The following is a 12,811-nucleotide window of genomic DNA, read 5'->3' on the forward strand; positions in this document are numbered from 1 at the left end:
ACTACCAAAATATTACAAAAATGGGAAACTGCGATCTACTTTCAAACCAATCTGAAAAATGCTACTACCAGCTTCTTGGCGGGCATTAAGCGGGTTGGTTGTTTGTCAAGCATTCTTGTGCCCCGATGTCATCTTTGTTTTTAAGGAGGTTTCTCGTTTGTACTACCACTTTCGCCGTGTTTTTCTGCCGCTTGTTCAGCCGTCCCAGTGGACGATTTTTGCTTCTTACGTTATGTTTTAGCGGCCGTAGTTTACAAGTGCTTTTTGGTTATCGCGCCTGAAGATTATTGACTGCCTGCTCATTCAAGTGCATCGTGGTGCCGAATTCGGCACTCACTGGCGACCACTCTGCAGAAAGCATCTACGAGAAATTTGGGGAATGGAGTGCCGGTACTTTGAACATAGTTTATTTAATGGTTCTACAGCTTTGACTTGGTGGAACTGGTAGTACTTCTTAAATACTGCCAGCTCTAAACTGGTTGCATTTGGAACCTCGGGATACACTACTGGAACTGGTAATATTTAAAACCAGGAGCATACTGCCTACCGAAATTTTGACATATGAAAAATTCATGGCAAATTGCTAGGCAATTGTGTTGCATACATGAAACTTTCAAGCATCACAAAGATTTAGTGATACAGTGTAGACCGCATATAACGTATGTCGCGGGAGTCGCGAAAATCCGTACTATAAGCGGTACCGCGCTATAACCAAAACATCAATTTTTCAGGCCAAAATGCATGCCATCAGACAACTTACCTTTGTAAAAAAATGTATTTCTATGTTAGATGAAAAATAAAGCTTAGTTTGACGAAAGTCTTTATTTCACCAGACTAGTACACTTCTCTCTCAAGTGTGTCACACATTCTGAAAGAAATGAGCGACTTTTGCCTGGCGCAGCCTTTTAACGGCGTCGCGGGCTGCGGACGGTCGTTGCGAGCGTTTGGGAATGCTAACCCTAATCACTTTTCTCCGGCGATAAAAACGCTTGAAAATTCGCATCCTTTATACAGTACGTGCCAGTAATACCTTCAACTTGAGGGCAGGCACGAAATGCTCCAAATAAGAAATCCGGGCGATGGTCGAAAACACATATGTTATGAAAGCACCACTGTAGTCGAAGTAAACTAACACGACGACACGGGCGTTTCTGCCGCCACAACATCGCCGCACGAGTAGGTGGATCTTCCCTTCTAGTACGTGCTGGGTTATCATAGCGACACACAACGAAAATTCACAGTCAAGGATAGCGCTTTTACGCTGAACGATGAACTTCCACCATGCCGTCTACGACGACGATCACAACCGACGCCATGTTCGCGGATAGAAACCGCCCGGCCGCCCCGCGACCGGCATGCAACGCGCGCGAACGCTTTTCCTCGACCTGCGATTGGTCTGTCATTGCAGTTGTTTCCAACACAGCGGAGGGACGCACGCACGCACACACGTGAACGACACGTGCGTGCGTTCCTCCGTCGCTATGGCAAATGAAGCTTCCTTCTTCGCTTCTCCCCGCTTTTTTGAGCAACCTCCTTGCCCCGCGAGTGCCGCTCACGGCTAGCGCTGTTATCTAGTGTCGGTGCGGTCGGCGGGCTGTTCGAAAAATCGCACTATAACCGGTATTTCCCTTCGCGCGCCTGCATTTTAAGCGGTATGTAATTACATGGAGTTCTATGGGAGGCGAACCGGTGGTTTAAAAAAGCCGCGTTATACCCGGTCCTACACTATAAGCGGTTACGTTGTAAGTGGTCTATACTGTACTCTGAGTTTCCAGATGCCAGACGCTTATGTTCACGGCGCTCTTCATCAGGTAATTTAATCCGTGGCATGTGTACACTCTATAGTTGTTCCTAGAATGAAGCGATACTACTGCTAATTGCGCCGATAAACCTGGCTATCTTCCAGAGCCTTCCATACTCTCGAGCTCCTTTTTCTCAGTGCTCACAGGTGGTGAAGCTCCTCCTCGCCTAGATCACTCTTAGCCTACCCATCTGGCCACATGACCTCCCAGTTAACCAATCTGCGTCAAGCCCCTCACTCCTCCTCTCCCACCTGTTGACCAATCCAAGTGGAGCTTCGTAGTCGTGCGTTTTATTTTGGCTTCAAAAAATGCCAAACAACTATTGAAAGAATGTTTCACAAAGACACTGGGGGACGGGCACTTGGTAGGTCCAAGAGCAAAAATGCAGGAGGGGATAGGGTGGGCTTTGCCACTTTGCACCGAGGTGCTTGAAAAGATGGGTAACGAGAAGCACCTCATTTATGTAAAAGGGCTCAGATGTTTGGGGTCGGCACTTAATCTGTTCCTTGCTCCGTCCTCAAATGTTTCAAGAGTAGCGGGTGGTCTCGTAAAATACGGAAAAGTGTTTTCATTTAGATGCATTAAAACGCTCTCCTCGATTCCTATGCATGCAAGCATGGCACAAGCATACCTCGGCAAAACTCACTGATGAGCGCGCTCGCTCACCTGTGTGCATGAGTGCACTCGCTCAGCTTGGTGAGTTTATGAGCTGAATGGCGTGAGTTCGGCGAGTTCATGAGTTCAGTGAGGGGCGAGAGGTCATGGGTTTGGTGATGGGCGCGAGTTCTGTGAGGGGCACGAGTTTATACGTTCGGTGAGGGTCATGAGTTCAGCGAGTGGCGGGAGTTCGGTGAGTTCATGAGCTCAGTGAGGGGCGGGGCACGAATACGTTCGGTGAGGGGCATGATTTCATGAGTTCGGTGAGTGGTGGGAGTTCGGTGAGTTCATGAGTTTAGTGAGGGGCACGAGTTTGTGAGTTCAGTAAGGGGCGTAAGTTCGTTGAGTTCGTAAGTGAGGAATGAAGGTCAGTGCAGCTGTGAGAGTGAGGGTGAGTTTTTAACTTTTTATTTTGAACTAACTGCGAGCTCATTCAAAAATGCCGACCTCTGTGCACAAGTAGGCGGGGAAGGGCTGCCCAATAAAGTGGAGAGAGCAGAGTCACCCTTTTTACATCGGAATGCGTCACCTTCTATGCTCCGTGGACCTTTTGTCAAATTACCCAAGCGCCAAGGAGAATGCTGGAAATATAGGTACACATGCTACATGCACTCGCCCTATCTGTGCAAGAATTTGAAATAAGTAACAGCAGTAAGGTGTTGACGAGTGCACGAGCAAAACGAATGACTGTCCCTGGCATTTTTCAAAGGCGTTTCAAATGCATAGCATTTGTAGGGCTCCTTTGCACTCCTTTTTTTGCTGGCACACTAAGGAGGCCGCTGAAGAGCACTTTGCGAGGGATTTGTAAATATATAAAGCCATCAAGTGACACTGCGACGTATGGTGCCATGCTACGTTTTATCGTCATGTGACATCACAGTATCACACAATGAAGTGTGAAATATAACAAACGTTTCGCAAGTTAGAAGTGATGTGGAATGAAAATATTTTTCTTGATTCCGGCTTACATAAAGTAAGACTGACTGCTCGAGCCCTCTTCAGTAAGATGTTTATATGGCTTGCCAAGATACGAATATGCACATCAATGCTAACTGAAAATCGTGAAACGTTGCTCATTCGCAAATGCACATTTGACTTCACGGTCTTCATCCTGAAAATCACGCTCGCAGGAAGGAACGCTGCGATCAAGACTGCTGCGAGCTTTGGTAGATTTGAAAATTTTAGTTCAGGGAGGCCAACGCTAACTTGACAAAGTCATGCACTACAAATATATCCTTCAACTTATTGTGTCAAATAAAATCCAGGAACTGTGAATGGCATTGGAGCATTTCTGAAAATCGGCAAACCAGACTTCAAACACCCTGTTCATATCATGTGTACTGCCTCAAAATCTTTTCTTCCAGAACAGTGCTTGTTTTTTCAACAAAAATTCCTAAAAAAAAAAAAAAAAAATTTTTTTGTCCATTGATTTTTGATGTTGGGAGGGCAGAGATTACCACCGCCTCGCGTTCTTCTTTTGTAATCATATGTTCAAGTCACTAAGGTGATTTGAAATATCAGCCAGTAATGCTATAGTTGGTTACAAGTCCAGGAAGGTAAGAGGAGCTCCTCCCACAGGCGTGATGCACCCGTTTCAAATCCCTTTGCAGTCGAAAAAATAGTTCACTGCAAATGCCCCGTTCCGCTTCAATGGATATCTATTGGCTACAGAGTGATGCCAAATTGTCTCCGACCCTCACTTTTTAAGAAAGCTACCTTTGTATTCACCAGAGAGGGAACCGAGCCCCTGAAAGTAGCCTTTGTATCCATCGGAGGGGGAACCCAATCCCCAAAAGTCGTATTTGTTTCCATCGGAGGGGGAAAACTCTGATCTCCTCCTCGTGGCTTCCACAACGCTAAATCAAAGTCGAAAGATAAGGCAAATATTTACAGGAAGGAAAGACCCTCCTCCCGCGTTGGCCGCCATGTCATGGAAACGATGGGACGCTATTGGATGCGGAGGGATATACGAATTCCATTGAGAGGCATTTGCCGCTACCTTCTTGACCTGCAACCTACTAGAGTTGTACACCTAATCAGAATCAGAGAGGTCGTGCAAGTGCTTTCGTCAACAGTAAAAAAATTATTTTCACGAATCTAGCAGAAGCCATACTTGGAGCCTTCATTACAGGCTCCGTTTGCCGTAGTTAGTAACCCGTTACTCTGTCGTCGGTTAGCAGACGGTATTTAAAAGAACTGTTGCTGGCTTCAGAATACGTTCATGTGCGCCCATACGGTAGATGCTTCGTTGCCATGGCGACGGTGACCATAGAAGGTGGACTTCACTCTGCGGCAGGAGACACCCGTGTGGCGAGATCAGGTGCGTGCTTGGCCTCTTTTGCAGTGCTCTTCAAATGGGAGGAATGGGAGCAAGAGTTTGAGGGACTTGATGCAGATGGCTTGTCATCTCCAGTTCCTAATATTTTGATAAGCTTTCACAAACAGAGTATTTTTTAATCGGAACTTGACCGGAGTTTTTTTTTTATGGCCACCTGGCACTAAACTACTAATCTGCCATCTTTTCTGTCTTGTGCTCTTAGCTCTTGCCACGGTATCTATCATACTATGTTTATTACTTTGCGTGCTTACAAAATTTCTCGACTGCTCCATTCACATTTTTTTTTTTTTTCGCTATAGCTTGCTGTACTGTGGTTTGAGACATTCAAAAGCCATACTTTGTTCTTGATCAAGACCATATGGGCTTCGACAAGGCTTGGTGAAAGGTGTGTCAATTGAATTTCCCAATAACTAGCAATGTACTGTACACTAATGAAGCGTTTCTGAACCTCCTGTCCAAGTGTGGTATATTCCACAGCAAAGCTATATGAATGCTTGTATCCGGGCGTTTTGTCGGCAGCAAGGCATGCCTAGCAACACGTTCAGAAAATATTTCTGCTGAACTGAAACACCTGCTCACCGTTGAAGCATAGCCTTTCTTACTGTCAAAAACTAATGTCTGTTACTTTCACTCGCTAGTTTTCTGGCTTTCCCACAATGAGGCAATGAGGTCTGACACTGGATGTTTTCAGTGCTTGTGCATTCTTCGTTTCTATCAGTTAAAATGACCTTTGTGATGACTAATATATTGTCACCTGAGAATAAAAACTAAATGCCAAACTCTCTAACCTCTACGACCTCCAAAATATTCTGACCTAAATATTGGACTTCCTTAAATAACAAATATAGTGCTGCGCAACACAAGTGCGATTTTTGTGGTTAAGCTTCGTGACATTCTACAGTTCCAATAGGGCAAAGCATTATTGGAAGGTTTTAACGAGAATCCTATCCCCTAAATGGTTGGTAAAACTTTTCCATTATTTGGTTCATTCATTTCATGAAGTGCACGCTCTGTCTCTTGCAAGAGCAGGCATGCTGGTGGCCTTTGGTAGTGCAGCAACCATTTGGTACAGTGCAGCTATGCACCTGTGTTTCCGATAACACTAGGGAAATCTTGACCTGGAGGACAGATACATGCAACTTGGTGAAACCTGCAATAGAGGTGCGAAACACTCGGAGCAGCATCAGAAATTTCAAACACATTCGTGGGGCATCCACACAAACTGCATAATCCAAATGAAAAAAAAAAAAAGATGTTTAATGTCATCAAAGTCACAGGGGACGAGGGGATTGAGGGAATGTTGAAGGTCTAGGCTGCCTTCTTTGCAGCCACGCGAGACAAATAAATACTGGTGGCACCCTACCCACACGCTGCGTCCCCCCACCTCGAGTCTTGGAATCGGCGGCATGCCTGCCGGTATAATTGTCCCTAGGGTCCCGAAATAAATACTGCCACAGCACTGGCACACCGGTCCACTGCACACAGCTGCGCACGTCGCCTCCGCGTCGCCCGTCGGGGTCTTCCACACTCTGCGAAAAATGTCCCCCGGTCCTCTGCAACCACCGGTGGACGCCCTCCGCTGGCAGACGCGGGGCAAAGTCCGCCGTTGGCCGCTGTCCTACATCCACCGGTGTGACACAGCACCAGGTTGGCATTGATGCAGCCGGCCGTCAGTGCCCCGTCGACGTCTGTGCCCTGTCGGCACTGGCGCTGCCTCGGCATTGGAGCTGCGTTGTCCTTGGAGCCACGTCGACGTCGGTGCTTTGCCAGCACTAGCACCCCATTGGCGCAAGTGCCCTGCCAGCACTGATGCCCCGTCGGCGCAAGTGCCCCGCCAGCACTGACGCCCCGTCGGCGCAAGTGCCCCGGTGGCGTGCCGGGAGCTCTTAGCCCGGCACAGATCCTTACGGGGGCCGTCGTCACACAGCCAGCGGTCCCTCCTGCACCAGAGGGGGCGACGGGGTCTTGGCGGCCGCCCCGTTGTTAGCCGGCGGGGGCGCCCCTTCCTCCTCGCTCGAGTCCTCGTCCGGCAGGTCGCTGTCGTCATCCAGGTTGATCACCTCGGGAGCCGCCCTGCTCTGGCACGCCGCCCCGGCCGCCCCCGACAGCTGCACTCGGCCACCGCACTGCAGCGAGGGCTGCACAATCTGCGCAAGAGGGCGGGGACCCAAATTTACCGCCCTCGCCCAACCGAGTCTTGTCTCCTAACTTAGATGTCTTTGGCATCCCGTCCCGTCCGCATGTCAAAAGTTGTCCCAGAAGAGCAACAAATGATGTAGCAGCACGTCTTAGGCTGGTGTGGCGTCTCGTCCTGTCCACACGTCACAAGTTGTCCCACAGCGGCAACGAATGACATTGAAGCAGCCGGCGTGTCGTGCCATCTAATGTCGCAGTCCTGACGGTTGGGCATGTAGGTCAGGGGTTCCCAAACTTTTCCATCTTGAGGAACCCCCATCCGTTAAAATAAGACTTGGGAATTTTACCTGCCGAACCAACGAGGGTCGGGGATTCGTTTCGTCCGCCCAAGGATATTTTGACGTACGACCGAATTCTCGATTACGCGGCGGCACCTCCTCTGGAACAAGCGCCCCCTTGGCCGGGATAGGAACCCGCCACCCCATGGATCCGTGGAGCGGCACGCTGTGTCTGGGCAATGATGTGACGAAACGGCAGGGAAGCCTCTGGATCTTGTAAGCAACAGTGCACAAATTGGGAGCGTCTAGCTCATAGTTACGTATCAATGGACGGCTCGGATCTCGGAAGATAGCAGGAAGTTTTAGAACAGCGCATGCTAAAGCTTTGCGTACGCAAAGAATAGCGTCGTCGCCACTGCTCATGCGCCAAACGCTAACCACGTTTTGCGCTTTGCGTGCGCCATTTTAGCGTACGCTGTTTTAGGAAATTGCGTGTGTACGCAGTCTTCGCGCTTTTCCAAGGACGATTTGTGACGAGAAGTTGGCTAAAGCCAAGACTAGCACAGTTAAAATATGGCGGCTCTCAGGACCATGGCTGCGGCCACTTTAGCGGCGTCGTGAGAGCAATGTTGACAGCATCCTCGCGACTGCTATTTTCAATACGGGACGATATTGCACTCAATTCGAAAAACCCAGTAAGGTTGGCAGCATTCACTGGCAACTTGATGCTTGCGACGCGCCAACGTTTCTCGGCAAAGGTACGGTGTGCATAGGTCAGTACACAAGACACCTCCTGCCGACACAACGCAGGTGGACACGACCGCTCGCGTTGCGTTCGCATGTTTAAACAAATCTAAAATGTTACTCTGGACCAAAAAAACCTGTTTTCTTTTTCTCAAGTCACAGCATTTCGTGCGTGAAATAATAATTGTGACTGTATCTTGAAGGCGTTGCAAGCGCGAGATGCTTGGGCTTTTGCGTCGCGACAGAGAAAGGCTATTCGAAAACTCTCTTGCGTGCGTAAACTTGGCGCTAGCGTGTGCTAAAATTGCGTACGTGATTATAAAACTCCCTATTGGCTAAACTGGAAGAATACTTTAGCTGGGAGCAGGGACCTTGAGGGTACTCTGATAAACACTTGGTAATGCTCTGAGAAACACGGTGTGAGATCCCCTGTTTTAGTCGATCATTTCTGCATCCTGATACCATATACCGTTTATATACCACATATTGAGAGGCTACGGATTCTACTGATTCGGCCAACAGCAGTTTGCATTTCGCTAGCCTGTATTTGTACGGTATTTGATGGCATCACATATTTTTTTTCCTCCAGGGGCATACCTCATATCGCATACTATATTTTGCCATTACAGAACTCCATTAGTGTATGTGACGCAAGGCATACAACAGTGCTCACAAAAAAAACATACCACGGCCTGAAATCTGTCCAAAAAGCAGGCGACTGTAACATGGGCCACTGCAAAGTAAAGGTAGGTGACTGAGAAAACGCTTTCCCCGTCATCTTTGCCCACCCACCATTTGGACTTCCAGGTAATTTTGACATTTGTGCCAGTTTCGTGAAATCCTAATTAACGAGGTTTTACCACGGAGGGCATCGACCATTCAAATATACACAGTTCGTGATATTCGACACAAGACAGACTGTTTGAAACCTCTCCCTACATCTACACCTTTTTTTGTCCCCTCCTCTTTGGACTTAAAATTTGGCCGTCCATTGGCACACATGCAACTTATGCTGGACACGCTTAATGACCCTGATGTGGACTTCTTGCTCATTTTGAAAAGTGGAAAAAAAGTGTGCTGGTACTCGTATTTCCTCACTAGCAATACAGTGTAGACTGCATATAACGAATGTCGCGGGAGTTGCGAAAATCTGCACTATAAGCGGTACCGCGCTATAACCAAAACATCAATTTTTCAGGCCAAAATACATGCCATGAGACAACTTACCTTTGTAAAAGAATTTATTTTATGTTAGATGAAAAATAAAGCTTAGTTTGAGGAAAGTCTATTTCACCAGACTAGTACAGTTCTGTCTTAAGTGTGTCACGCATTTTGAAAGAAATGAGCGGCTTTTGCCTGGCGCAGCCTTTTAACGGCGTCGCGGGTTGCGGATGGACGTTGCAAGCGTTCAGGATTGCTAATTCTAATCACTTTTCTCCGGTGATGAAAACGCGTGAAAATTCGCATCCTTCATACGGTACGTGCCAGTAATACCTTCAACTTGAGCACACGCATGAAATGCGCCAAACAAGAAATCCGGGCGATGTTCGAGGACACAAATGCTTAGAAATCACCACTGTAGTCGAAGTAAACAAACACGACGACACGGGCGTTTCTGCCGTCTTGAGAGCGCCGCCACGACATCGCCGCACGAGTAGATGGATCTTCCCTTCTAGTACGTGCTGGGTTGTCATAGCGACACACAACGAAAATTCACAGTCAAGGATAGCGCTTTTACGCGAAATGATGAGCTTCCACCACGCCGTCTACGACGACGATCACAACCGACGCCATGTTTGCGGATAGAAGAAGCCCGCCCGTGACAGGTGTGTGTGTGTGTGTAAGCGTTGTGAATAAGTTAAGGGGGAGGGGGAAAGAGAGGGCCAATAGTGGATGTGCACCTGGCGGCATGCAACGCGCAAACACTTCTCCTCGATCTGCGATTGGTCTGACATTGCGGTTGGTCTGACATCGCTATGGCAACTGAAGCCTCTCTCTTCGCTTTTCCCCGCTTCTTCGAGCAACCTCCTTGCCCCGCGAGGGTGCTGTTGCGGCTCGCGCCGTTATCTAGTGTCGCACAGGGAAGCGTGCTCGCTGCTCCGGTCGTCGGCGCGGTCGGCGGGCTGTTCCAAAAACCGCACTATAACCGGTACTTCCCTTCACGCGCCTGCGTTTTAAGCGGTATGTAATTACATGGAGTTCTATGGGAGGCGAACCGGTGGTTTAAAAAAACCGCGTTATACCCGGTCCTGCACTATAAGCGGTTACGTTGTAAGTGGTCTATACTGTATTCCTTCCTTTGCCACATGTATGTGCACACCTCCTAAGGCCTACGGGCTGTTTGGGGGCACAATGAAACATATGATTGATCAAATGACTCCCACTCGGTGGACGAACGTGTGGCAAGACTTCAGACGCGTCCCGGCACCCCTTAGGCGTCTTGCACGCTACGACGCAGAACCATGACTCACCCCAAAGCTCTGCTTGTTTCCCGAGTGGGCTGCAGCGCCAGCACTGGTGCCCTCACCTGCAATGGAAGAGTGGAACTGAGCGGCTGCTGGAGAACTTGCCCGCTCGGCAAACTGACGTCGAGGACACGAGGTGCTACCAGATACAAAGTGTCTCGCAAGAAAACTTTTCTTTTTTTTTTTTTTTTTTTTTTTTTGCAAAAGTAAATTTTGTTTTATGGAATGCTGAGCTTTCGTCCAAACGTAGCACCAGTGGTCTGAACCAGATACCAAAATTTCACAATCAATTGTTATCTTATTTAAAGTTATTGGCGATTTTCAGAAATTTTCTATGGTAAAATGGGGGCCGCCAAAGCTCCCGTTTACACAAAGTCGAACGGCACACACTACCGAGAACGGGCCTTGTTTTCCCGTCGAAAGTTTCAGAAGATTGCGTAACTTTTGAATATGACGACGGTTAGTTCCGGAATGTCTGCATCTGGGTTCGGATGGCTAGCGCTACATTTGGACAGAGAGTGAGCGCTTTCCACTGCATAGTACTTCATATTTGCAGCGAAGGAAACGCCATGTTTCATGGGGGCGACATGTCGTAGATAGCTCTAAATGCGGTGGCATTGTCCCCCCGCAGCCCCGAAAAAATTCCGGTTATTCGCACCAAAACGTGAGTGCATGGGAGAACGAGGTACAGAGAGAAATGTAAGACTATTTATTTAGGCACAACTTGTTCAAGGTGGGGTGTCTCCCCCCCAAAAATATGCGGCGAAGCTTATTTGCCACAAATGTACACCTTGCATTGCCGAACGCTCATTCTCCGTCCAGATGTAGCGCTAGTGCTCCCATGCAGAGACCAAAGTTTCACGACTAACCGTTGCCTTATATACGCGATTTTCTGAAAACTTCCAATGGGAAAATGGCGGCTGAACGAGTCCTCAAATACATGGAGCTGAATGGTGCAAATTATCAAAAGGGGCCCCATTTTCCCACGGAAGTTTCTAGAAAATTGCTTAAACCTCGTAAATAATGGTGAGTTCTGAAACTTTGGCATCTAGTTCAGGCCACCAGTGCCACCAATTGGGTGGAGACAGCTTTCGGCAATACTGCATAGTTTATTTTTTGCACTCAACAATACCCTGCAAGTTCTTTGAGGGGACGTGCTGTAATTTCCACCAGTGCCGCCATGAGCTTTACAGTTTCATTTTGCGTAGCTAGAAAGCGCAGTAGGGCACGCCAAAAGTGTTTCTTTTTCTCAGCACAGTACCTGCAACAAGCCTAACGTGTCCCATACCAGGGCTTCACAAATGATTCATTATTAACTCTCGTTGTGAGTCAAGTGCCAATGTATTGTCTATCAAGAACAACCTTGATGCTGCAGAGTAGATGCAAAGGTTCGCTATCAGTACGTGCAAAACCTTTCGACACGCTCGACTGTAGTAGCCAGCGACCATGCCCAAGTATGAAGTTGTTGCCAGGCGCTACATCTTTCGCATTGAAACAGAACAGGAGCTTGCATGACACGTGGCGGTGCAAGAACCTCACTCTGGATCGACCGATTATTTCCGCGCAGCAGTTGGCCTTGGTCACAAGAAACAAACTCGTCCAAGTGTCGAGCATAATGGCCCGGTTAAAATATTAAATTACCGGCGTAGTCACTTTTGGCGGGACACGGCGATTATAGAAGAGAACGTAGAAAGCAGAGTTCAAATCGCTGGCAGCACTACAGAAGGGCGGATGACAAAACAGCATGCCACAAGAGAGCATGGCATAAAAACAGCATACGCCAAAATGACACAGCAACCTATAACAGCAGATATAGCTGGCGAATATACTTCGGGACAGTTTCGGTAAATGTTTGCTTGTAATAGTTTATAGCTCCTACCCTAATAACCTCCACCGAATGCACAGAGCACTATACTCCTTGGAGAAAGGTTTTGAGCTTGCTGGTATGGTGTTCGGGTTAAGACGCGAAATAGTGGCAGTGTCGCGTTTCCTCCTGCCCCCCCGATTCGACGGCGTCTGGAGAATGCGAGAGTTCCAGACGAGGAGGGAGGGAGCACAAGCTGCACTCACTCGACTGCGGGCCGGCCTCTCCGATCCCGGGGATGCGGACGGCGATGATGCGTCCGTCGGGAATCCTCAGGTAGACCCCCTTGGGGGTCTTCATCACCAGGATCTCCGTGCCTGGAGGGATTTCCACGGGGGGGTCCGCGGAGTTGTTCAGCGGGATGGTCACCTCTGCATGCGCGGACGCGTCCATCCGTCCGTCAATCAGTCACTTTGTTGCGCAACTCGAAAACCACGAGTCACGTCGCCACGAGGAGAGAAACGCGAAATTCGATCAAGCGGCTGTTTACCGATTTCTAAGGTACTTTCTGTTCTCGTAGGATCGTT

The 12,811-nt window shown here is 48.4% G+C and overlaps 1 protein-coding gene across 2 annotated transcripts in view; it reads right to left on the reverse strand.

The window, feature by feature from the left end:
• Positions 1 to 6,020: 6,020 nt before the first annotated feature.
• LOC120839696 (helicase ARIP4) overlaps positions 6,021 to 12,811 on the reverse strand; it is a 50,394-nt gene continuing 43,603 nt past the window's right edge. The window contains exons 18-20 of one of the 2 annotated variants that reach the window (XM_040210039.2): positions 12,491 to 12,655; positions 10,427 to 10,482; positions 6,021 to 6,944 (exon numbers count right to left, since the gene is read on the reverse strand). In XM_040210039.2, the coding sequence (XP_040065973.1) occupies positions 6,717 to 6,944; positions 10,427 to 10,482; positions 12,491 to 12,655 (449 nt within the window). In that variant the 3' untranslated portion in view covers positions 6,021 to 6,716. The remainder of the gene's footprint in view (positions 6,945 to 10,426; positions 10,483 to 12,490; positions 12,656 to 12,811) is intronic. The other variant, XM_042286629.1, reaches the window with a different exon arrangement.

The sequence above is a fragment of the Ixodes scapularis genome, unplaced genomic scaffold, assembly GCF_016920785.2.
Source record: "Ixodes scapularis isolate PalLabHiFi unplaced genomic scaffold, ASM1692078v2 PGA_scaffold8__174_contigs__length_109621045, whole genome shotgun sequence".
NCBI classification, from domain to species: Eukaryota; Metazoa; Arthropoda; class Arachnida; order Ixodida; family Ixodidae; genus Ixodes; species Ixodes scapularis.